The 27,825-nt window shown below is 36.9% G+C and overlaps 1 protein-coding gene across 6 annotated transcripts; it reads left to right on the forward strand.

Annotated features, from left to right (window-relative positions):
• The first annotated feature begins 767 nt into the window (after positions 1-767).
• Positions 768-27,825, forward strand: LOC145991477 (small integral membrane protein 8). 6 transcript variants are annotated; one of them, XM_083127484.1, is made up of 3 exons: positions 768-813; positions 13,378-13,532; positions 27,578-27,825. In XM_083127484.1, the coding sequence occupies exons 2-3, from the start codon at positions 13,380-13,382 to the stop codon at positions 27,734-27,736; spliced, it is 312 nt and encodes a 103-aa protein (XP_082983610.1). In that variant the 5' UTR covers positions 768-813; positions 13,378-13,379; the 3' UTR covers positions 27,737-27,825. The 6 variants fall into 6 exon arrangements, with proteins under 6 accessions (XP_082983610.1, XP_082983611.1, XP_082983612.1 ...); XM_083127485.1 differs by lacking the exon at positions 768-813 and adding an exon at positions 822-961; XM_083127486.1 differs by lacking the exon at positions 768-813 and adding an exon at positions 6,888-6,967.

Genomic DNA, 27,825 nt, shown 5'->3' on the forward strand with positions numbered 1-27,825 from the left:
TGGACACTGGGTTATTCGTCATGTGTGAGTGTTTGGTGGAAGGCTATGGTGGAAGGCTGTGCCCGTCTTGGACGATGTAAGAACAAGGGAAGCAAGGAAACTATCTGCAACTTCAGAATATATTAGAAAACGTCGTGGAGAATTATGAAAGAAGACCGGGGAAACAAGTTAAAAAATTCCGTGCGGAGTGGCAAGAAGTGGCCAAGAATACTTGTCAAAATTTAATAAAAAACTTGTGTTTTACAAGTTTCCACCTAATAGGTGAAATTTACCACAATGGAACATTTGCTCATGTATGTACTATATATATATATATATATATATATATATATATATATATATATATATATATATTAATAAAACGTGTATACCCATGCGCAGAAATTTAAAAAAATTGATGGAGAGGCAAAACTGTGATTTTCCACACAGACTCTTCATATCTGCGCCTTATTATAACCACACAAATTAGAATATCATTTAGTGTAGAATATTTTTCATTTTCTTCTGATGAAGTCATGCGGCATTGCCCTCCCACAAACAGCCATGCCCAGGCCGGGATTCGAACACGGGACCCCTGGCGTCGTAGCATTTAAAAGTTAAACATACTATACATACGAACATGGTTCAACGATATTTATTATTATTATTATTATTAATAATAATAATAATTCTTTAGATGAAGGGAAAAAATGTGCGAAAAAGGGAAATTGTGGCAACACTGGTTGGGTGTCCGGTGATCTAAAATTCATTAATAAATCCATTCCTTGAATAAATCCATTCGTTTGTAATCGTCGGCAAAAGCAGTGACTTGAGGTAGGCCGTTGTAGAAGTCGAGATTTTCACAGTGTCACATTTTGATTTTGAGTTCAACAAATTTCTCGGATAATAAAAAAGTTCATTTTCATTGATTATCCGAAAACAAATTCTGCGTACGCTAAGTGAAGTTATCATGACGCTCGGTGTGAGTATGAAACTGATTACAAGAGAGACGAAAGTTCCGATACTCACAATGGAAACTTTTCAGCAGCCGACGGCCAATCCAGAATGAGAAATTTAAATGAGATTGGCCAATCAGGAAGAAGTATAGAGTCTGTGCTGCCGCCACCGACATCTCCCCCGAACTACTGCGGTTACCATAGCAACGCCGGAAGCAACGCATCGCGGCTGCGTACAGGTAGAACCTATTCAACTTTTACGCTGAAACGCGCATTTCTATTTCGAAAAATTCGATGGCGAATTAGGCACTTTAAATTAAGCTGCGTGGCTGCTAAACACTATTAGCGAATTAATAAGCTTTCGAAGGAAAAAAATATGTATAATTTAAGCAAATGTACTTAGGAATTCAGGTTTCATTGTACAGGCTATTGCAATTTTAAAAGTGCAGAAATATAGACGTAAATTAGAATTTATCTTGAAAAGTACACGAAAAAGTAAAAGAAAGGAAAACTTACTTATTTCGGTATACAGCATTTACTGAAATGCGTTTGTCATTCACGAACTTTGAATGTGTATCTTGTGTTGAACGGGAGAAATATTGTACCAAAAACTCATACATGTCATGCAGGTGCGATGAAAGAAACACAAAAAACAACAAGAATGAAAACCCGATGTCATATCAGTGACAATACAGCCACAGCTTTATTTTTTTCCCCAGGAGGCAGCAAACAAACTATATCACCCTCATAATAGTGTTACCCTCACACAAACAAGTCCTTCAGTTTCAGTTATGTTCCTGCAATGCCCTTATCCTTATAATAATTAGGTCCTCCTCGATGGCGCAGTGGTTGCATAGTCGTCTTGCAATCAAGGGGGTCCCGGGTTCAATACCCGGTGGAGGCACATAGTGGTTCGGATCCCACTTTAAACTGTAGGTCCAGTCCCGATTAGCCTTCTTGTGCATAAAGTGGACTTAAAACAACAAATCAATTAAACCTTATAAAAATTAACATAAATTACTGTTACTTAATGAAAATGTGCAATATATATATAGTATATATTTTAGGTTGACATTCAATTTGTAGGGGGTGCCCCCCCCCCCTTCCTGATGACCATGCACATATTTAACTCCATGATGATTTGATCATTTCTAAAAACCTTGTGTACTTGTTTTGTTCAAATATGAGGGAAAGTTTTTGCCAAACAAAATATGAATGCATTAAAAACTACACATTAAGAAAATTCAAACCCTTACCTGACACATTACTTACTGGAAATGTGTAAATAGCTCAACCAATGAATAATTTCATCTTTCCCAAATAAATTGTGCCAGAATTACATTTAATAGGATAATCTGGGCTTCCTCAATGATGTAGTGGTAATACTGTTGACTTGTAATGAGGAGTCATGGGTGGAGGCTCAATGCAGTGGTTTAAACTTTAAACTCTAGGTTGTCAAAATTGGCCTCTTAAACCTCGAATTTTGGCAAAAAATAATCTGGTTTTACTTAGGACCAGTGCTTTTTTCTGGGAAGAAAGACTCCAGTACTCTCAAAGTAAATTTCTTTTTGTGTTCATCATAAGAACTTTCCAGAATACAAAATAATGTTATTAGTTTTAATTTTCACCTACATAAAGACACTGGTATGGCGTACCGTTACATACCACCAGAAAAAAGCACTGCCTGGATTTAGCACACATAGCATGTAAATATTCCAATCTGACATGCTTTTTCCTGTGACATATAGCAGGAGGAAATCTAAACCAGTGGTGTATTCTGAAAATTTGACCTGGTTTACTGCAATAATTTTTATTTATTGTATACGTTTATTATTTAATTAGATATAATAGAAATAAAACATCAATGCAGGCATTCAAGTAAAACAAATATTGAATTACGACAATTTCCACATATGTGAAAAAAAGATGGATTAGCAGCGTAAACCAGATAACATGGATGAATACACCACTGATGTAAACTCAATGAAAGGGGGGGAAAAGCATCAGTCATCATCATCCACAGAAAAAATTAAAATTCAATTCAATTAAAAAGAAATCCCATTCATCACAACTTGCATGTTCACATCTTCACTTAAGAAAGTAAAAAATGCAAGAATTCAATTCTCTTCACCCACACTATGTGATCAGTTAATTCCATCCTTCTTATGATAAATTATTTTCCAGCAAGAAGTAAATGTAATAATAAAATTTTCATTATCGTTTATGTGGATGTACGTCACGGACACTGCCGGCTTGTAATGAATACACCGACTTTCAATGGAATCGTTACAAGCCGGCAGTGTCCATGATGTACATGTTAAGAAGTGTTGAACATGTGGAAGAAATTATTTTCATCAAAATTTGAATGAAACTGAACTCAGGTAAATATGATATATATATTATCTGATGATAAATTGATACTCACAATTTCATTATTGTCTAATTCATCATAACAGTACAGAAATATGTAATAAAAATATATAAATTACATATGAGTAATTGTTTCTCTTTGTAAAGATAACAAAAGTACCAGAAACAAAACCTCACCTAATTTTGTAATTTGTGATCAAATGAAGATTGATATGACATTTTAACCTATAGCCTATGATTGTTATGATATATGAACCTATACTTATATTGGATTGATAAACATTGTTCATTTCTATATCAGCTGAAACCAATAAACTATCAATAATCTGTCCCTTCTATTTTGGGCAACTTCTCTGACATGAATGGATATGCAAGGAAACACCCATGCCCTGACCCAGACTTGAACCGGAACCTTTGGTTATGAGATCATTCCATGTGTTTGGACACAGAGATAGGACTAATAATATTCTAAAAAAAAATGATTGTTCAGTGAAACCCTTACTAACATGTGTTGTATCTACACTGTGTTGCAGCATTTTCTTTATTACGTGCCCAAATGCAAAAAATACTGGGTCTTGCACACAAACAAATGTGCCACGGAAAACTGGAAATACTTTAATAATAATAATGTAATAGTTGACTTGCAGACTCATGCAGATCATTGTCACTATATTTTTAATGCAAAAAAATAACACATGGGTTTATTTCACAATGTACGCTTCTAAAAAGACTGAATTGCAGTGAATATGTCTTGGTTATTAAATTAAAAAGAAGCAAGAATTCCCTGAAAACTTTTCGGACTAGACAACAGAGCAAACATTTCTATACTTGTCTTGCAACTTACCATCAGGTAGGGAATCTATACCCCAAGCTCCGTCAAAGTATGAGAACAGGTTGTCAAAACAAGAACTTTATTTTAATTTTCATGAAATTTCCTTCATAACGCTGACACTATTCATTGTAGAGTACATATACCTTGTTTTTCAAGTACCAATCTGAAATACTCTTCTTATCTCCCCTTATTCAATAAAGATACATTAAATCTAATAAAGGAAAGGGTAAAAAGGCACCTGCAAAATATGCAATTCCTCACAGTATATCACTTTCTTGCATACACACACACACACAAATGAGCAAATGTCCACAACAAGAATTGAACTTTTGAAGAATCAAAGCACTCACCAATTACTTTTATCTTGACGTAAACTATATAACAAGAAAATATTTCAAGATCAGAAGATTTTGGAGCATGGAAACACATATTTACGCGTTTATGGTTGAGCTATTAGAATATATTCCACAACAGGACATCTTTGCACAGTGGGGCAGTAAAATTAATATCTTATGAGTTTTTACTTCATTTCACACTTGTCACTTAATCTGAGCTGAAACCACTTTCACATTATGTATAGACACTGCACAGTATTTCTCCGCATTGCGAATTCCAGGACTGGTCTTACAACAGCATTCAACCAATGGGAACATCTGTAAAACAAAGAAGAAAAGTTAAGATTACTTTCACTCTTAATTGATAGTTGTACATACATGCAATGAAAATCACATATGCACCCTAACTAGGTGATCTAAACACACACACACACACACACACATGTGCATATGAAATTCAAGATCTGAAGAAATCGGAATTTGTAAAATTTAAAGTTTGTTCACATGATGCTTATTCTTTATGTTGGAGTACTAAATCAGAATTTTAAATTTTATTTGTTATGTACCCTAATTACCCTATGAGTGTGTGCCTTGGCTGCCACTACTTTCATCAGGTGGTGAGAAGGTACTAATTTACTATAGCCTACTTCAAACAGATTTCTTCATTTTTACACAAGAAACTACTTACCGTAATAAGTTCCTGTAGCATTGTCTAACATATGGAAGGTGTTTTCTGTCATGCCTGAATGTATCATAGCGGAAATTATTTTTTTTAACTATGTTTGCCTAACCTAACTAAACCTAACCTAACCTTACATAATGTTTCTTGGGGATGGAACAAATTTTAACTATGTTTGCCTAACCTAACGTTACGTAATGTTTCTTGGTAATATTCATTCCATCCTCAAGAAACACTACATAAGGTTAGGTTAAGTTAGGCATAGTTAAACAAGAATAACAATTTCCGCTATGCCTAACTAAACCTAACCTAACCTTATGTAGTGTTTCTTGAGGATGGAATGAATATTACCATGAAACATTATGTAAGGTTAGGTTAGGCAAACATAGTTAAAAAAAAATAATTTCCGCTATGATACATTCAGGCATGACAGAAAACACCTTCCATATGTTAGACAATGCTACAGGAACTTATTACGGTAAGTAGTTTCTTGTGTAAAAATGAAGAAATCTGTTTGAACTACAGTAAATTAGTACCAAAAATGGTTGCTCGCACGAGAGAAAATGCATTCCGATGTAATATTGATACGTATCAACAACTAAAGAGTGTATGCATCAGTGTAACAGGCCACGTCATAGATAATGTGCATGCACAGTTCAAACCCTGGTGAAAATAGCTCAAAAGCTAGCTTCATTGTGACATAGGTGTGTGTGTGTACACACACTCTTTCTTTCAATGTGTTTTCTTCATTTCTTCATTGAGAAATTGCTTTTCAGTACTGCTTTACAAACATATTGTATCGTTGAAGCATTTACTTATGAAGCAGAAAAACCTATATTCGAGTTTTACAGACTGAGCTTCTAGAGTGTTGAACTCACAATTTTGCCTCCAAAGGTGGTTGGTATCTTGAAAGTACTCCTAGACGTCTCCTTAACATTGGAGAAAAAAACCATAAATTGAACGGTGACTCCAAATCAAATCACCGGATATCCGTTCTTTTTGCCTACGTCGAGCTTCAGCCAACACGTCTCGCAGGTCAAAAGTGTGAAATTAAGTGAAAATAGAGGGTGGACCAAAGTATCATGCATCTGAGTTATGAATGTCTACAATCATATACGCACACCCATACGTAATAATATATATTTATTTTTGGCAATCATACTATTAACAAACTAATAATTTTCCAACTACATTTTCTTAATGTGAGTTAAGATTTATTGTACATACCTGTCTGGATTCTTCGGAATTCTGAGAAACGAAAGCTTCACATGGTGTTGATTTCTCCCGCAAATCAGACGAACTCGTAATTCGATCGTACGAGGCACAGTGGGCTTTAAAATGCACTTCAACTGTTGCTAGTGGGCTAAAGAAAACAGCCAGATAGCATCAAAACAACACGCCAAACACGGAACACGAACAAAAATCAGCGTCCGACCGACGCGAACGAACATAGACGGTTACCCACCAATTTTAAATTCAAACCTGAGCACAGCGCAACGCCACCTTCAGTTGTCAACAGTGGAGCGCTACGTTAGTTGGGGGAGATGAACGAGATGCCGCTAGTGTCGCTGAGATCCCCACTTCCCCTCACTTCCCCTCCTAGCTGACGACGTGCGATTTCCTCATTTGGGCGGACTTTCCCCTCTCATATAATCCCATTCTCTTTGATGAAACTGTGGTACGAAAGAAAGTTTAAGCACAGGTTTAAGCTTATAAAGTTGTGGAATTTAAAATTTAATTTATGAAACAATTAGAAAAACTGTTTATTTTACCATCGTATTGGTCTCCCTAGTGTTAGGTATCATATAATACGAAGGTGATAATATTGTACAATTATTAATATACTTAAAAAAAAAAAGATTGGTTACTTCATCGAAAAATACCTACTATTGTGTTCGTCACGTGTGCAAATTGTACATTATGCATGGGTAGCCCCACGAACAATACCGGTAAGGTTAGGGAAGCATAAAAAAAAAAAAAGATGTTGGTAACACTGACATCATCAAACGTATCCAGTATCCGGTTCACGTAGGGAATACAATGGCAATTGTGCGTCGGTGAGATATTTCTCTTGAAAATAGATTCCACGATGAAAGAAAATACGGTAACACTATAGTATAGGGGTGACGGATTTTTTCAAATTTACAGGAGAAAGTACTAACGCAAATCATTTTCTGTAGCGTTGTGGAAGTTTGTGAATGTAGTTTTATCCATTTTAATGCGAATGGATGTTGTTTTCTGTGAAAATCTCTGTCTTGCACCCTGTTTCTGCTGCCGCCATTTGCTTTCTACACGAGAGCACAATGTTACGTGTGTTAGATGACGTATACCCCGGGTATTACTTTACTATACCGGAGACACCTATCAATGATTTATTTCGCAATTTTTTACATTGCTAACGTACTATTCTGCATTGCGGAACATTTCTTCTGGTGAAATAATGAATTTCTAACGAAAATAATGTCAATTTATTATATTAACGAGTACTTACTGTTGTTCCTTATTTCCCACAAACCATCACGGGTAGCCCCAAAAACCATTGACGTTAGCCCAAAAATTCACGATAACCCCATGAACCATCACGGGACTAGGTATGCTTGCTAGGTTAGTTTAGGCCTGTTAGGATAGGTTCCATTAGCACTCCTTTTGTTCAATTTAGCATATACGGACAATACGAGAGCGTATTGTTCTTGTGTATTAGTGTATTAGTCTTTGTGCTAGGAGAAATCATAAAACAATCAGAACCGTTACCCTAACATCAATGGTTTGCAAGGTATTACCATAATTTCAAATCCATGCACAAAAGTAGGTATTTTCCGGTGAACAAGGTTGCAATACTGCATAAATCGACAAAACACTCGCACAACGTGCCCTGAACCAGTACACTATCGGCCGCCATAATGTGTTACAGAATCGGAATAACAAGTAACAGTAAGTACTCGTAAATGTAAGAAATGGACATTATCTTAGTTAGAAATGCATTATTTCACCTTAGGAAATGTTCCGCATTCCAAAATAGCACGTTAGCAATGTAAAACAGTGCGAAATATATGATTTTTAGGTGTCACCCCCATACTACAGCACCTTGAATCCATACTATAGTAGTACCGAAAATACCTCGACAAAAGTAAACCTTAGAGAAACTCATTTCCGTAAGTAGTTTCTTCTGTAAAAATGAAGAAATGTGTCTCTGATATATGAAACTGTTACATAAGCAAAATTGAGTGTTTGAGTGGTCCGCAAACAGAAACCCTGGTTATCTCCACGAAAACAATGGTTATTTCAATATTTTACGTTTTAGAACGAAATTTTAACTATGTTTGCCTAACCTAACCTTACCGTGAATGGTTTGTGGGGCACTGTAAGAAAATGTCAGTTTCGTAGCACAAATTTTAACTACACAATCGTGATCAAGTGTCCTAAATTATGGACTATGAGAAATATGAACTAATCCCCTGTATTATTAACATGTACCCAACTAAAAGTTAATAAAAAAAACTTACGAAAGAAAGAACTTTGGTACCAGTTTGGTATGGGGAAAACACTTGTCACTCATTCATTTAGTCTTGTTTGACATTGGTGCTTACCTATTATGCATTCCCAAACATAATTTATGGTGGGATATTGCTTTTCTCACGAAAATAATTTCAATTTTTCACATTACGAGTATTTATTGTTCTTCCTTTTTTCGCTTTCGTAAGGCACAATATGGCAGGCACAGCTTGCTGTGTCGTGGATCATCAGTTTGTATGCAGTGTTTCCAACCTTCTTAACCGAAAAATACCCCACAAACCATTCACGGAAGATTAGGTTCAGTTAGGTTAGGCAAACATAGTTAAAATTAAAAACCAAACCATTCACGCATAGCCCCAAAAACCATTGATGGATAGCCCCATAAGCCATTTATGTATAGCCCGACGAACCATTTCCGGCAAGGTTCGGTTAGGTTTGGCAAGCATAGTTAAAATTTTGTTCGTACAACTGTGATATAGCTTTCAAAAAAAAAATCACCTTTACTTCTTGCAAAACAACGACATGGTTGGAAACACTGACAGGGGGTTACGTCATCAAATGTGCAGAACATCCAGTCCACTTAGAGGAAGAACGGCAATTGTGCGTCGGAGATATATTTCTCTTCGAAAATACATGAATTCCTGGTCCAATAGATTCAACATGGTCCAATAGATTCAACAATGAAAGAAAATACCTTCACGAACTTTGAAAGTGCCACAGAAACTCATTTCCGTAAGTAGTTTCTCCTGTAAAATTGAAGAAATGAATTTTCCCTATATCAAACTGTTACCAAAACTTTATTTCCTACCTTCAAAGTCGCCATCTTCCTCACACATGCAGATTACTGAACATGTGAACACTACGTTGAACAAACATGGTTTCCATGCTTGTACACAGAGAACGATCGCGGTAATTGAAAAGCTTATTTTACAACTTATACACGTCAATTAACAATTTAAACACGTCACCCCCACATGTTAACCTCAGGGGACTTCATCGGGACTATGTATTTCTTGAGTATAAGAACTAGGATAGAAATTAGGGAAGGGTCCGGTATTGTAAAATCTTACCCAATTTCTACATGGTTCGATTTCGATTTACGTCTCTAAGCACGTACTGTGAATTTCCTTGACATTGGTTTTTACCTTCCATGTACTTCTATATAATCAGGTTTAGTTTGCTTAGCATTTTTATAATAACCTTAATTCCTTTCGTAGTTAGGGTAGGTGGGTCAGGTTCAGTTCTCTTAGCATTAAAATAATATCCCTGAATGCTTCGTAATAAAAGGTTTTAAAATACTTTTATATTCATTCCCGCTAGTCTACGATACTACTACATCAATGGAGAATGCCTTGTCCATGGGAAGCGAAATCCAAATTTCGTGTGACAATGATTGCCAAAATTCTATGCTAATTTGTCTTTAAGCTAGGACAACGAAAAATTCATAAAACAATTGGAACTGTTACCAGATTTTTTTAAAACTGAAATTCAGCACTGCAATCCGAAGAAAATAAAGCAGGGCCGTTTACTCCCTCGAAAATTACGTCGAATTTTCTTTTAATCGACAGGTTTCAATGTTCTACGTAATGTAAAAGTTGTTCCAGCTTTATGAAAGCACTAATAACTGAGATATTTGATGCCAAAGAATGGCCCACGTAAGTTAAATCCTGCAATTTCAGAGTATTTTCGCTGCTTTTTGTTAGTAAAAAACTGTTTGTATGCACACTAAAATAGCGAAAGAACACGTCGAAAATAACTAAAGTTCAGATCACAAACTCTGAGACCTTCTGTAAACGAAACCACCTGCATGCAGAAAGCATTGCAAACTCATAGAAGTAAAATAATCCACACGAAAATCCAGCGTTGTTGCAGGATTCATTACATAAGGTTAAACAATGGCCAATTTGTAGTATGGGATACGCTGCCACAAATGACGTCTCACTTTAAACCCAATCCTCGTTCTTTTTTACTTATTGCTTCACCTTTATGGTTAACTCTTTGCACCAGTAATCATTTCCCATAAATTTGGCTTCTGTCTTGCATGTAAATTGAATATATTTTACTTGCATTTTTTTAGATAAAATGATATAACATGGTAATGTATATTTCTAAGGATGATATAGATAGGAGTGTATTTGAAATTTGTTTGTACATTTTATGTAAATTATATCTTATGTAAACAAAATATATAATGGGCATAAACAGCCATATGCAATACTGTAAGTCCAATAAATATATTGATGATGATGATCAAAACAAGACAAAGAAAGTTCGGAAATTTATTGCGGTTGGAAACTTTGACAAGCATCCTAATAACGATTTTTGTTCCACCAAATATAGTGCGCTTGGTGACATGGCAAGGCAAGATAAGTGTGAACATTTTGTAGTAATATGCATTGTAACTTTCAATGAGCTTAGAGATTTGTGTACATAATGATATTTTATAACATTGGTTATTTTCTAAAAATAATCATGTGAACAGCAAGGAAGTAGTGCAACTTAGTAATATTGCCTGACTTATCCTTAGAAAAAATAACATGCCGAGTTCTATGCGCTCGGGAAGGTCTCGGTGTTCTCCGAGCTTGTTTTCAAAACACCAGCAAGGACAGCCTTTGAAAAGGGGTGAGAAACAGATTCTACTCAATATTTGGTAACACTTTACTATACCGGAGACGGATTTCTTCAAATTTACAGGAGAAAGTACTTTCGGGAATGTAGTTTTGATCCATTTTAATGCGAATGCATGTGGTTTTCTACGAAAATCTATTTCCGACGTGCTATTGCTGCTGCCGCCATTTGCTTTCTGCACGAGAGCACAATACGTGCTATTGCTGCTGCTACAACATGATGTGTCGAGGGTGCGTCGTGAAGTTGTTGCCGGGTGTGGAAGATGCCGTGGAATTTGTAATTCCGATGTTGTCCGTATATGCTAAATTGAACGAAAGGAGTGATAATGGAACCTAACCTAACAGGCCTAACATAACCTAGTAGGCATACCTCGTCCCCGTGATGGTTCGTGGGGCTATCATATGTAAGAAACAGACATCATTTTCGTTAGAGATCCATTATTTCACCTAAAGAAATGTTCTGCAACGCAGAATAGTACGTTATCAATGTAAAAAATTGCGAAATAAATCATTGATAGGTGTCTCCAGTATACTAAAGTAGTACCCAATATTTATGTAACGTTCTGTCAGTGGTATCCTGAGAAACCAGTAAATGAAGTGGTTAAGTTGGTATCCCAATGCAGTGGTGTGTCAGTGTCTGCAGTTTTAAGGGTTATGAAAGAGAGAATACTTCTAATAATCTTGGAGAGAATGACCGGGAGAGTAACAATGTATGCGGCTGCATATTCGTCTGATGTTTTGAGAGCGGGTTCTCACATTCAGAGGCTCTTATATAAAATTAATAGGTGCGGCGAACTATGAGTGTAACAGCAGATGATTGCGGTCATGAATCAGCTGATGCGGAGTGATACATCGAATCGGTGAAACCGTTTGTTTACAGAAGGTCTCAGGGTTGGTGATTTACACTTTATCATTACCAAACCTATCAATTCTAACCTAACTCCGTAAAATTGTAGCTGCTGTTGTGGAAAGAATTTTGGGTGCTATATTCACTTGTGCAATGCCTTCGGGCTGTTCTGCTACATGACAAAGTAACATGCTAAGGTAACAGACGTACTTTACTTCACAAGAACACATTTCCAAGAGCTAAAATCAACTGAAAACGTTCATGAATAACAAAATCTTCATAAACCATAAGAAAAAATTCACGTTCTCCAGGGGGTACAGAGGGTCAAGGGTACCATTACTAATTGTCAACAAGTACACTGATCGGCACTATCGTGGAATCAAAGATCTCTGCCACACATTCTTGTAACCCTTTAAAATTATGTCCACACATTTAAATGTTCATGAAAGTATAAGTCTTAATCATTTCTGCTTTCCCACCTGATTCCAGATCCTCCTCGATGGCACAGTGGTGGTGTCAGCACCTTGTAATCAAGGGGTCCCAGGGTTGATACCCGGTGGAGGCACATAGTGGTTCGTGTCCCACTTGAAACTGTAGGTCTAATCCCGATTAGCCTTAGGGCCTCCCCAATGGCACAGTGGTAACGCCGTCGCCTTGTAATCAAGGGGTCCCAGGTTCGATACCCGGTGGAGGCACGTAGTGGTTCGGATCCCACTTTAAACTGTAGGTCCAGTCCCGATTAGCCATACTGTGCATAAAGTGGACTTAAAACACCAAATCAACCAACCAACCGATTAGCCTTACCATGCATAAAGTGGACTTAAAACACTAAATCAACCAACCACCTGATTGCAGAACATAGTGTGTCCCGAAGAGGTTTTTCGGGATACTGGGACAAATTATACCATTCCGGCACTGTCCTGGAAAAATCTGTGATGTATAAGCAACCTACTCTTTGATGATTAGATTAAATTGGTGAATGATATATAGTAACACTCATACGCATTTCGAAACATTCTGAAACTTTGGTGGTGACATTGTGAGTTGAGTTTGGCTGGCACATCACAGATTATTGTGCAATTTAGTCGATCCAAACCTATTGAAGATTTTACATATACAATACAGTGCAACGTGCAGTGTGTACAATCAAGAGATAAGATTCGTTGTAAGAAGCATAAGTTTTGTAGATTTTTGCAAGTTGAATCGTAATGTAAAATTTTATAAATATTGTCTCTATAGGAATGAAAGAGCAGGAAAAATCATCTGGGTGGAAAGAAACTCCATCAGCACAGAATAATGTGAAAGACAAACCTCATGTCCCTGGGGAGGGACTCAGATCTCTCCGCACTACAGGTGTGTTTAGAGCTGTGAACTTTGAACTCTACGTTAAGCCAGTAAGTTATGTTCTTTTTCTATATCTGATAATTATAGTTGTAAAAGCTGTCTTGAAACAATCCCTTCAGTTATAAGAAGGCATACATAAAAGTTTTCCCATAAAATTGTATCTTAATTTGGCACAAGGTTAACATGGTTTAAACACATTTTTTTCCTGATTTGATTGATATTTGTGTCTGTTAACACATACTTAAGAGGCTTAGCAGTGGAATATTCTCCATGTTACCACATTTACTGCTGGTAAACCAACTTTTGTCATGTCATTTTTAGACATTTAGCTTTTAATATATGGAACATTGCTCATAAATATATTATGCAAACTACAGTATTAAAACAAGATTTTAAATCAGAAGTTAAGAAAACTATTTAGAGAACTTAAGGCGATCTCCTGCCCCTGCAAAGGTCTGAGCATTTTCCATGTAAGCTTATGGGGGTTTTGGGATATTTTGGTCATGATTATCTCGAGAACCAATCGACCAAAAATTTTCAAATTTTAACTGAACACTTGAGAAAAGATGTTTCTAGAGAACCACTGACTAATATTTTTATTTTCTGCATCAACGTCCCGAAAATTAATTAATTCATTTTACTCTGTATTTACTATTCTTGACAGAGCAACCCTGCAGAGAGCCCAGTCGGCTCTTCACTGAACCTCGTTCACAACTGATGAACCGGCTGGAGAGGGGAGGGAGACCTGAGGAAAGTTCACCAGAAGTTTAAGAGCTGCAGAAATCGGTTTCGGGTATATATATCCTGGGAGGAAAGCTCTGTGAATATTGAACTGGGTATTTTTGAAATTATAGGGCTAGATTGAAAATTGACAGAAGAACGTTCAGGAATGCGAATAGAATCAGCACAGATATATGTTCACTTAGTGTGGAGTATGAAATTTCTCGAAGTACCGGGATGGCGAAATTATGCTGTAAATTTGCAGTTCTCAAGGAGGGGTTGAGGGCGACATATTCCCCAGTATCTCAGATGTCAAGAAGAGAAATCGAGGGGGAGCTGTAGGGCTACAGCCCCTCCTGAAATTTTGATAAAATCAAATAAACTGCAGGTTGCATAGTTCATGAATATCTGGATAATGAACTTCTAACAATTCTCCAGATCAGCCTCCCCCCTTCCATGGCCAATAGTGCATCCCTCCAGATCATGCCATAATTTCCAGAAAGTATTTGATTACAACACTGTCCTATTACTGAAAGTCATTTTTTAAGCTTTGGTGAACAATTTACTTGATCTGCGCCTTCTCCAAATTATTCCTTATCTTCATCTTGGAACCAATTATAGTGAATTAATTATTACTAATCAAATATATTATTTTCCGCCTCATCGCACACATTGCAACACGATGTCCTTTTTATACATATATTTTAGAAAAATATGTTGAATTTTATGATATTGAAAGGAAAAATATCTCTCCCCAAGAATTTTGAAGGCGAGGTGTGCATCATTATCCCCTCTCGCGCTATGCACCTAATGAGCCGGGAGGAGGAGGAGGGGGTTGGGCAGACCTGAGGATAACGCACCAGGTGCTCTGGCCCTGCATACAATCGGTTTCGGGTACATGTAACGGGAAAAGCCCCTTGAAGATAAATCTTGGTATTTTTTTAAATTGTAGAGGGAAAGTTTCTGAGCAAACGTTTGATGAATAGAAACAGAATTATTGCAGATAGCCTATATTTGTTTAGTGCGGAATATGAAATTACTATACTGCAAACAGTGTTTCGAGCAAGGAGGCGGTGGGGCGGTGCCGGTATATTCGCCACAATCTCAGATGTCAAGAATACAGCAGATCAATTGCGCTAAATCAATTTCAAAAATATTTCGAGAACGACCAAGATATTGTCTGTTCCGTGGTAGAGGGTCCTCCCCGATGGCACATTATTAGCTTCATCGCCTTGTAATCAAGGCATCCCTGGTTCGATAACTGGTGGAGGCACATAGTGGTTCGGATCTCACTTTAAGCTGTAGGTCCAGTCCTGATTAGCCTTACTATGCATAAAATGGCCTTTAAACACCATTTCAGTCATTGTACATGGTGGCAAGAGTGTAAAACATCTGAGGTCACATAGAATATAAGATCCAGCTTGGATTGACAGTGTTCCTTCTCAGAACATTGAAATAATGGAATATGCATAGTTTCGTTACACATTCTAACTCTAGGCCAGGCTGTTAGCATCGATTTGTAGCATTGTTATATACCGTATAAGATGTCTAAATATTTTTTCCAAATTAAAAAATTACTCGCAAAAGAGGAACACTGAACAATTTGTTTAATAGCACATTTTCATGCTCCAAATATCGTACTAACAATAATATTACATACGCATGTGTGCGCACTCACACAATAGTAGTAAAGTGGAAAATAAAATATGAAAATTGTATTTATTTTAACTCCACATATATACATACACGTCCATAAGTGTGTATGTATTATGTATCTGCATGTCTGTGTTAACTTATATTTCTGTTATTGGCCCATAACCGTTGCGGAGTGGTTGGCACAGTGCTCTACGACGCCATGGGTCCTGGGTTCGATTCCCAGCCTGAGCATGGATTTTCTTTGTGATACATACATTTTGCATGCTCAAAAAACTTTTTGTAAACAAATTAGGCATGACAGGCATCCCTACCGACTTTTTTCAAAACGTATACATACCCCTAAGTGGTAGTATCCCTATTATTCATTCTTTTCTCAGTTTTACACATGTCAGATTTTAATAAATTTAATAGTTAATTGGTCTTAATGTGGCCATTATGTAAAATTCATACATCCACAACCCGAAATCCAGACACTTGGGCCAATCTGCGTGCGAAGTGGTTAGCATAGCGTGATAAAATACTGGGTGTCCTGGGTTCGAATCCCGGCGAGAGCATGGAAGTTTTTGTGAGTTGTCAGTTCAACAATTTCATCTAATCCCCATTCTTCATTATTGTTGCAATTATCCAAGTAGCAGAAAGCGACTAATAATAACCAAATTAATCTTTCAATCAACGGACACTCTGTTCTAGGATCAGATCCAGGTACCCGGTTCTGGTTACCCCAAACTTTATGTTGTTTGCTATTCCTAGTATATATGTGTAATCATGTATTATTTATACGCAGACCTTCCCGATGCTGTAGTGGTTATATCGTCACCTTGTAATCAATGAGTCCCGAGGTTGATACCCGGTGCAGGCACATTGGGGTTCAGACTCCACTTTAAACTGTAGGTCCAGTCCTGGCTAGCCTTTCTGTGCATAAAACAAATTTCAAAACAAACTCAACATTTATTTATACACATAAAGTATAGTCCGTTATCTACATTCATAATGGAAGAATCGGCAATTGTGTATTTTACAATAATAATAATAATGCCATAATCAACCCTGACACGGAAACCACAGCTTTAGAAACATAATTGGCTCTCAGACTCGTACTCTCGCACCACAGAGTGGTGAGGCCACCCGCTGTGTTCGAAACCCTCTTTCAACAAGGTCATTAGGTGAGCGGGAGCACCTGCAGTGAGCCCGCCTATCGGTAACAGGGTTGCCCTGTCAAGAAAAGTTAAAAAAAGTATGATATTTCACAAGTAAAATGAATTAATTAATTATGGGGACGTTGATGTAGAAAATAAAAATATCGATCAGTGGTTCTCTAGAAACATCCTTTCTCAGTGTTCAGTTAAAATTTGAAAATGTTCTGTCGACTGGTTGTCGAGATAATTGTGACCAACGTTACGCCCATAAGTTTACATGGAAAAATGCTCAAACCTTTGCTGGAGTAGGAGATCACCTTAATAGACTGGTTTATGTATAACATTGATCTGCCTCCCATGCCAACCTATGACAACCCAGTTTTCTTCCTTGTTGGGTGTACGAAGGGCGAGGAAGCCAAGGAGAAAACATGCAGCCAACACTGCAAATAATGTTGGTGGGAGAAAACTGCTTTTTCTTTCCCATTTCTGTGCCATGCTTGGCAGAGTCAGTGTTGCTACATGAATGGAAAAAAAATCCCTTGGTACAGGTAAATACAGTCCAGTTTTCAGATGTGCACCGGCTGTCTTTACCCCCAGAGTTGCCTCCCAGGTACCCATGGATATTGATCAGCATAGTTGTCTTCATATATATATATATATATATATATATATATATATATATATATATATATATAAACACACACACACACACAGGGTGTCACAAAACTCTTTCAACAACGCTTGGGTGCTGGCAGATATCATAAAACAAGTAACTTTTGCCTATAAAGTTTACCTCGAAAGTGTTTAGTTTCTGCACTATAAGCGCTTAAAATCTATCCTGTACGTATGCAACCCATCATAGCAAACACTTGCTCTGACTTAACTACCAGGGGCACGTGGTAGGGTTGCCACTAGCATTGCTCATTAAGAGAGACGACTTGAAAACAACAACTTGGGAGTCTTGCCTGAGCAAAATCCAAAACATTAATGATACTTGCAATGTTATAAGAATCATTGACAGTGTTTACAAACTGACTAATACAAATAATGGGCAGACTGAAATTCAAGATTATTCATTCTAAAATATCTCCATAATTAAATGATTGATTTGGTTTATTTTAATTTGCTTTTCTGCCACCTTAGGCGAAGATGAGGATGATATGATGAAATAACAAATGACACCAATGTCTAGGCCAGGATTTAAACCCGAGACACCTGGCGCCGTAGCGAGCTGTGATAACCACATCACCATGGAGTGTTTCGTGTATCATACAATATCAACAATTGCAAGGGACACATGAGATAGGGGAAATCCAACGTCATCCACAACACGAAGAAACCTTCGGGGTTGGTGTCTACAACGCCAGCGTAAGAAACACAAAACAAAGCGTTATGAGGCCAAGGTCACAAGTAACTAACATACAATACTTATTTTGTCAAACAGTGGCAACCTATAAATTTTAGCGACAACTGATATGCATGTAAGAAATATTATGTGTTTTAAAATGGGTTCCAAGAAAATTCTATTTGCAGTACTAGGAACATGCTTCCAATTAAAAACTCTCTCTCTCTTTCTCATCACTCAAACTGGTTCATCTTGAATGGTCTATTAAAGAAGTTCTAGGAAGAAATTAATATTTCATTGAAAGAAATTACATTGAGTTCGGTGCATACTGCCTATACTAGTTTGTTCCGCACTTCACGATATCGTTTGATATTGGTACATACATACATCAAGAGAAATCCTCGTAATTTACACTCTTTTCATGTATGTGAACTAGTTTTCTCATTTTGTGTTTTTGTTTTGCATTCTTATCATCAAACGTGGAAAAAAAATAATCAAAAGGAAACCATTGAGTACACGTCATAAATTGTACATTTTCATCATTCATTGTAGCAACTTGATATCGACATTGAAATGTAAGAGTAACATTTTTGGAAGGCACCAAAATGTCAACTTTTAGTTCACCCTGGAAACAACGTTTTGTAACAAACGTGCGAGATTCTGACATCTAGAATGAATTTCCGGGATAATTCTTGTGAATTTCTATTCTGCTCATTGTACATCATTTTGCTGCACTTTCAGGAAAATAGTAAATACGAGGACGAAAGATCCAGTGACACCTTTGTCCAGGTCGGAACTTGTGTCCGGAACATTCGGTAGAGATATCATGTGTTGAAAACTAAACGTACTCAGTATCCGTAGTGGCTCAAGAATATTCATCTGCCGGAGATTTTTGTTTCTTTTCAGTATAGAGGTTTGCCTGCTTTTTATAACAAACTCGATTCGCAATAGTGCTAGTTCACAATTTTCTAATAAAGAAATTGTAATAACATTACATTCTGCGTGTTCGAAATGAGGCAGCAAGCACATCATGTTTACATTTGTTCGTTCCATGATTTCCCCTATCTCACGTGTCCCTTGCAATTGTTGATATTGCATGATACACGAAACACTCCATGGTGATGTAGTTAGCACAGCTCGCTACAGTGCCAGGTGTCTCTGGTTTAAATCCTGGCCTAGACATTGGTGTCATTTGTTGTCATCATATCATCCTCATCTTCGTGATTAGCCAAAGGTGGCAGAAAAGCGAATTAAAATAAACCAAATCAATCATTCAATTATGGAGATATTTTAGAATGAGTAATCTTGAATTTCAGTCTGCCCATTATTTGTCTTGGTCAGTTTGTAAATACTGTCAATGCTTCTTATAACATTGCAAGTATCATTAATGTTTTGGATTTTGCTGAGGCAAGACTCCCAAGTTGTTGTTTTCAAGTCGTCTCTCTTAATGAGCAATGCTAGTGGCAACCCTACCACGTGCCCCTGGTAGTTATGTCAGAGCAAGCATTTGCTGTGATGGGTTGCATACGTACAGGATAGATTTTAAGCACTTGTAGCTCAGAAACTAAACACTTTCGAGGTAAACTTTATAGGCAAAAGTTACTTGTTTTTATGATATCTACCAGCACCCAAGCGTTGTTGAAAGAGTTTTGCGACACCCTGTATATATATATATACACACACATATTTTGCAAATTACATGCCTTTTGTTATGTAGACAAAAATGAATAAAATATAGTTTTGTAACGTTGTTTTCATGATAAGAAATAAACTAAGTAATCAAATCCCTCATATCATATTTTTCAATCGTGTAACTTGTACCAACATTGTACATGTATAGTAGGGTGGAATTAGGATATGACCCGGAAGTAATTACTAAAGAATGGAGATGGTGTTCATCTACTTCAGGATAACTTATAGCCAGAATGCTAAAACCGTATGCCTTGGGCAAATCTAGATATTTAAGGGTGGCAAGGACAGTTCACTTTCCCTTGGTAGATAAGGTTTAGCATAGTGTGGGGCCAAAGGGGGGGGGGGGGCTACCACCCCTCTAATCGCTGCCACTGCCTTCTGTAAATTTCGGTTTTTGATACACCTTCAGACAACAAAAGAGATATTACTGATTGCTGTTCTTCTTTGTTACAAATGGAGGGTGCAGCCATTTTTACCCTGTAAAACAACAAGAAATGAAAAAATGGTTGTAAAGGTCAAATATACACTAGACACATGTGAAATACACAGAAAGCAGCATGGTCAACTCAAAGAAAATTACAGCAAAGTGCAGATACTTATTGACCGACACTCTTATGTAGAATGATTTCCCCAAGCTTCCATCTTTTGGCATTTTGAATTTGAGTTATCCTAACATTACGGAACATTCGTGTAAAAAAATCTTCTCTGTAGTATTTAATTCTGGCTTGGAGCAAAATTTTCGCTAATTTCACCAATTATTGACTGATCCTTGTATAAAACGATTTGCCCAAGCTTCCATCTTTTAGTATTTTGGATTTGAGTTATCCTAACATTGGTGAACATTCCTGGAAGAAAAATATTTCTCTAGTATTTAATTCCGTGTTGGAGCAAAATTTTAGCTAATCCCACCCTACTATTAGTCTAATGCTATACTCCTTGCGCATAATTCTGGTACATTTATGACAGTCACATCTCCTCTCACTGCAGTTAACATGAACATGTTTCTCAAATTGTGCACTAAGCTGCACTTCAGCTGGAACTCTCCCACCCAATAGTACTCTGTAAAACCCACTTTGCTCTGACACTTTTCCACATGCATTCTATAATGTTGCATCCCCAAATGCAAAAGAGAGAACCACCACTTCTTACCCCGAAGACCCAACTCTTAGGTACTGCACATTTCCATCGAAACGATCCACAGTACGTATGTATTTGTTGTATTTCTGTGCTACAGAGGGACAGCCAACTTCGATTTTGGACCTATTCCCATCAACTGATCCTACCCTGTCCACCTTTGTAACAGGAGTAATTCCATGACAGTTTGACGCAACAGTTACTGTGTTGTTGTCATGCCATCTAACAATGATCATGTTGGTTTTTGAATTACATACACCCACGTTTTTCCTTCTCCATTGATTCTGCACTTTCTATGGGGCAAATCTGTATTCTATGTACTCGAATAGTTCCTGTTCCACCTACACCACGTCCAGTAAGTGTTGTTAGTAAAGGAATGCCAGTGAAATTATTGTCAAAATCAGTGGCGTGCAGTGCTAAATCAAGCAGAGGAGCAGGTGACCTGCAATTGCCCCCTCCCCCCATGGGTGTCTTAACACTAGAAGCGCCAAGCCGGTCATTTTGGCAGTTTTTCAAATTTCAATTTCTGCTTTGTACAGAAAAAAATTCTTCGTGCATTGAAATTTTGTGACTTTTCCTAAAATTCGCAGTACATTATTACAGCTATGCGTTATTTACAAAAAAAATAATACTAATGGAAATATTTGTGTTTCTACCTAGAAGCACCGTTGACGGTCATTTTGACCGCTAATGTATTTCAATGGAAATCCACTTCTCGGTTGGAACGTTGTACTTACAGTTTCCACCCCTATTCTTCTTTCCTCTTTTAGACTCGCCCATATATGTTCGCGTATTGTCAAATCTGATAAGAAGGAGAAAGTGAAGACGCAGTTTTGTTTGAACACTGCAGTTTGTAAGCATGTTTTGTAGACAATGTGTTCTCAGTACAGATGAATATTTGAAAGTATTACAGGAGATTAGTGAAAATGAATCCGATGTCGAGGACCCAGATCTTACTGTAGACGATTCCCTGCTTCGACACATACAGAAGTGTACGGAAGAAGAAGCAGCTCAAAAGCAGATACCCAACTGGCCTTTGTCATTACAAGAACTTGACTCTTTCCTGGCTATTTTATATACTAGAGGAGTGTATGGGTGCAGTTCTATAGACTACGATTTTTTATGAAAACTACTTTGGGTGCCACCTTTCTTTCAACAAACAATGTCAAGAAACAAATTCAGGGAAATAATGAAATATCTTAGATTCGATTCAAAATCATCCAGATCTGAACGATTACAAACTGATAAATTTGACTTTGCTCTGAAATTTGGGACAAATTAATAGCTAATTGTAGGAGTTGCTACACCACAGTGGAAAATCTAACAGTTGACGAACAATTGTTTCCTTCGAAAGCGAGGTGTAGATTTACACAGTACATGCCAAACAAACCAGACAAATTTGGTATAAAATTTTAGATGCTAGTGAACGTACATTCAAAATACATGTGCAATACCTTTCCATACCTTGGGAAAGATGAATCAAGGAATGATAATGTTACTGTAGCTGAAAATGTTGTATTGAGAATTACTTCACCTTATCTAAATGCAGGTAGAAATGTAACTACTGACAATTATTTCACATCGCTAAAACTCACTGAGAAGCTAAAGGAGAAGAAGACGGGCCTAATTAGCATTATGAAGAAAAATAGAAAGGAGATTCGTAATGAAATTGTGAACATTAGAACACAAGTGTATGAAACATGTTCGCTAAAAAAGGGGGACGTTACATTGTGTGCATACCAAGCTAAACCAAACAAAAATGTTCTACTCCTAAGCTGCGTGCATTCAGATGTAGAAGTAGATTTGCAAAGCCAAAGAAACTACTAGAAACAATCAAGAATTACAACAAAACTAAATGCAGTGTTGATGTTGTTGATCAAATTGCATGCAAATATTCAGTCCGTGCTTCATCACGTAGATGCCCGGTACATGTGTTTTACAATATCTTAGATCTGGCAGCAATAAATGCATGGGTAGTTTACAAGGCACTCAAGGGGAGGAACGTTACGAGACATAACTTTTTGATAGAATTAGCTGAGGAACTGAGAGAAGGACATTTGATTGCAAAGCCCAATAAAATATTGTCAACATCAATATCACATGCACGGAATGTAAGTGGCTCTGTTTCCAGAAAGAGGTGCCAGTACCAGGTGGCATTGTGCATTGAAATCAAAACAAGTGACATTTGTTCAATGTGCAACAAATATGTTTGTGGAAAATGTGTTTCTGGTGTAGAAAAGGTACTGAAGTGCAAAAAATGTAATATGTGAGATTTCATGACGGAAACTTATTTCCTTGAAGAAAATGAATATTTATTGTTGTAATTAGTGCATGGAAAATAAAAATCGCTGGGTTTCATGATATTTTTGTATTTTTTTACAAAATATTTTGTTTTATTAGTAATAAGATGATTATTGGCAATATCCATTTTGAGAAATGGTCAAATTTTATATACCGGTCATTTTGACCGGAGGTGGCGCTTCTAGGTAGTAAAAAATCCTGGTGCTTCTAGTGTTAATATAATACAGTAGATCAAATAAAATTCAACCCTTATTGAAATTAACCAAATAAATATACGATACATACCTTACAAATTGTCTGAAGTGACAGACATGAGACACGTTAAAATTATGTGACAATAATAATTTTAAGGCAAATATGATATAATATATATAGAAAACATTAAAAACAAAATTGTTGATGCGGAGCAAAGGAATATTTTATAAAAGCAATTTATGAGTGATCATAGACAAAAATAATGTTTTGTCGGAACCTATTTCATCTCTTTATTGGGCCATTCCATGCCAAATCATACAGCCTCTGGCCTCAACGTTTCCAAATTGCATGTGATAGTTAGTAGTATTTGAGGAAACAATAATATTTGCACAATAACAGCCAACAGCGATGCGTACTTTTTGTGTAGTAGTATTTGGGGAAACATTAATATTTGCACAATAACAGCCAACAGCGATGCATACTTTTTGTGTAGCAGGGTTGTCAACTTAGTGAAAAATTTGACATGGGGCCGAAGAAAAAAATCATAACTGTTGTTGCAGGTAAGCTAGAATCTTCATGTTGGGCTCATTTTAAAGCTAAAGGATTGTTCTTTTAATAAAAAATAAACTTCTTTACCTTCAATCAAATTTTTATGTCAAGGTCTTATAATATGACCTTTGACCTGAAAATTTTGAAAACTGTATTTTTGAAATTTTTGAAACTAATACATATGGTGCATTAAGGTGTTGTCTATAAGTGACAGAAATATCATCTTGGGATGACATTGGGAACAGGAGCTGCTGAAATTTATAAACTTAACGAAAAAGTGTTACTGTGCATTGACTGCGATACAAACACTGGGAAGGATGCACATGTTTACATTTTAGACAAGTACACAATAATAACATTACGTATAGTGCAGATTAGTGGCGTTTCCTATTCCTCATCTTTTCTTCTGAGGTCTTAGTGTCTGAAGCTGGGATCTTATATGTCTGTCCAGTTTCAGTTCTTGTATCTACAGTAGTCAGAACATCCTGGATGGGAATTCTTCTTATGTATGGATGTTGGGGATATACATATGATGGAGAAGGACCATGTGGATGACGAGAAAACTGATAACAACATCGTAAGAACTTTCACAAACATCGACACACATTCCAACCACCATGCATGATCATGAACACACGTCACAAAACCACAAACTTCATCCAAAGGGCGACATTGGTGTGGTGTTTTTCACTTCTTATGTCTGTAGAAAACCTTTTCACAACAAGTTCTTCTGGTGTCACAGGTATTCCTGGATTCAAACTTCTCCCAGGTTTAGGATTTGGTGATGACATTACTCCACATTCCCTCACTAGTGTTTTTGAAGTTCGTATCATGTGATTTGTTGCATGTGGGAATTCATTCTTAATTCTTCCAATACTCCAATCATTAGCTAGTATAGTCAAGATTTGCACTTTAGCACTTCTTTCTGTACATTTTTCAAACTTTTCTTTCGACAGCTTCAATATTTTTCCATCAGTACTTTTGTTTTCTGCAACCTGTTCTTCTGCTGCTGGTATTTCGAATATTTTGTTTTGTACTGCTTCTTTAATCTTCTTTATTTTGCTTTTGCTATAACCTGTTGATTTCATTCTTTTCTGTTTGATGGGTGATTTTCCTACACTTTATAAGCTTTCATTTAATGCCTGAATAGAGACATTCCTGTGGAATTTCTCCAGTTCCTCATCACTACCATTATCACTTTCTCTTTGTTCTCTAACCATTGTCTCTTCACCACTTACGCTGTTGCTGGTTCTGATTGGACTGAGCATGTTTGAACTTGCTTCTTGGATACCTTCAGTGCAACAACTGCCTAAGTCCACTGCACCAGTGGGCAGTAACTATCATAGCTTCTGTTCCCAATGCCATCCCAAGATGATATTTCTGTCACTTATAGACAACATCTTAATGCACCATATGTATTAGTTTTAAAAATTTCAAAAATACAGTTTTGAAAATTTTCAAGGTCAAAGGTCATATGATATGACCTTGACATAAAAATTTGATTGAAGGTAAAGAAGTTTATTTTTTATTAAAAGAACAATCCTTTAGCTTTAAAATGAGCCCAGCGTGAAGATTCTAGCTTACCTGCAACAACAGATATGATTTTTTCTTTGGCGTCGTGTGTCAAATTTTTCACTTTTTCCCTAAGTTGGCAACCCTGCTACACAAAATGTTCGCATCGCTGTTGGCTGTTATTGTGCAAATATTCTTTGCTCCTCAAATACTACTAACTCTGAGAGTTTCATGAAATTTGGAAATGGCGAGGTCAAAAATTCCATTTTTTTGAGTGATTTGGCATGGAATGACCCTATTCGTAGATTAAGTTGTTTTTTCATAGAGTTGAGTATTCTTGCAATTCAAATGTCCTCAATGCAATAATGGCATACAGATGGCTAAGTTTTTTCATGACGTCTGCTAGATTTGTAGTTGTTAATGTAACAAAACCCGAACTATTCCAGACTCCCTTCTCAGGAACAAACAAGGACAACAACATAATTTGCCACTGGAAGGGTATCCAGTTAATCATTTTACAGAGTTGTAGTAACTCGTTTGAAAATGCCTTGTGTATGATTTCGTTTTAGGTTTTAATTCAGTTAGGATAGGTTTTGGTTTGATGTATTTTCTGCTAAGTCCAAGGAACTAAAAGATTTCGCCTCAAGCTGGTCGATCATGCAACATTCGCTTTCTTGTCCTGCCACTGCGTGCGTTGAAACTTTGGTCGTGGGACTGGTGGAGCAGGTGGACTGGAGCTGTTCCCTCGGAAGATATTACGCAGTGTTTAGCCAAGGTAACTTAAGGCATTTAGTAGACGCTTAGGCTGTAGAAGTCAGGTGCAAGTTCGTAACGAGATTAGGAAATTAAAGACTTACTACACTCAAAAGCAGTGTTGGCGATTAGGGGGGGCAGTTGCCCCCCCCCCCCCCAATTTTTGCCACTTTTGCCCCCGCACTATGCTAAATCTTATCTACAAAGGGAAGTATACTGTCTTTGCCCCCCTAGTTTTTGCACCTTCCCCCCCCCCCCCTGCCAGTTTTCGGACCTAAGCCATAGAGCGTGGGAACAATGAGGCTGTCTATGTGATGAGGGTAGGTGAAGTAAACAAATGTCCAGCCACGGTCAAAGATTTTCTTCAGCGTTACTTTTGGAAACGTTTATTTCGGGAGAAAGAAGTGTTCTTATTATGTTAATATAAATATTTTAATAGCTCAAAAGGGTGATAAGTAAAAGGGAACAGCCTGTTCCTTCTGTTCCATGTAGGGACCATCACTGGTCAAAATATAGGTTGTATGGACCTAGATCCTTTGTCAAGCAAGATCCCATTTCCAACAGTACAGCTGCTCCCAAACCTATCCCATCTTGGAAGCCCATTGGTGATGATTATGCACCTTGGCAAGATTCAAAGGATATCAGGTAACCACTTCTTGTAGCTTCTGATCATTTCTTGTAACCAAACCTTACAGGTTTTCCGTGTATGTGTTGCTTTCCAATTGCCACATGACTTGAGAAACACATTGGAAAGTTTTTCATAAAACTGGAATTTTGGTAAATCTAAATTATTACACAAGTGTAAGAACCGTTGGATCTCAAAAAATCTATTCCAGCGCATGCTCTGCACTACTAACATATTATGTCTAATTAGTGTGTCATAGACACATTAATTGTGTGTCTATAACATATAATGCCCTAAATGTTTATGAATGAAATAAAAATACAAAATATGCACCTGTAGGTGACACTGGGAATTGACGGATTAAAATTTGTAGTCCAAATTTGGACAACTTCAAGAGAACTCTTCCATTATATTTTGAATCATTATAATGAAAGTGAAATTCATATGTTACTTTGCATTGCTTCATTTTTTTTTCAGAACAAGGTAATAATGGCATTTGGAGTGGTTGCAATGACATGTTGCTTAAGCTATATTGGATACATGAAGTATAAGTATGAACAGATGGGGTATTACACAGCAGTGACTGAAGATGGAGAACAGATTCTAAGACAGAGAAAGTCTCGATGGGATTCATGATTTTATGTAGTTTATTCATGTAATTAATTTGTACATTGTGAAAAATATTGTATATAAAAAAAATATATATTATAAATTTTAGTTTATTA

The sequence above is a fragment of the Lepisma saccharinum genome, chromosome 8 (assembly GCF_977018435.1).
Source record: "Lepisma saccharinum chromosome 8, izLepSacc3.1, whole genome shotgun sequence".
NCBI classification, from domain to species: domain Eukaryota; kingdom Metazoa; phylum Arthropoda; class Insecta; order Zygentoma; family Lepismatidae; genus Lepisma; species Lepisma saccharinum.

Coding starts and splice junctions, on each gene's coding strand:
- LOC145991477 (XM_083127483.1), top strand. CDS start 9,345: ATGAAAGAAAATACCTTCACGAACTTTGAAAGTGCCACAGAAACTCAT. Junction 9,397..13,377: donor TGCCACAGAAACTCATTTCC/GTAAGTAGTTTC, acceptor TTGTCTCTATAG/GAATGAAAGAGCAGGAAAAA. Junction 13,533..27,577: donor TTGAACTCTACGTTAAGCCA/GTAAGTTATGTT, acceptor TTTTTTTTTCAG/AACAAGGTAATAATGGCATT.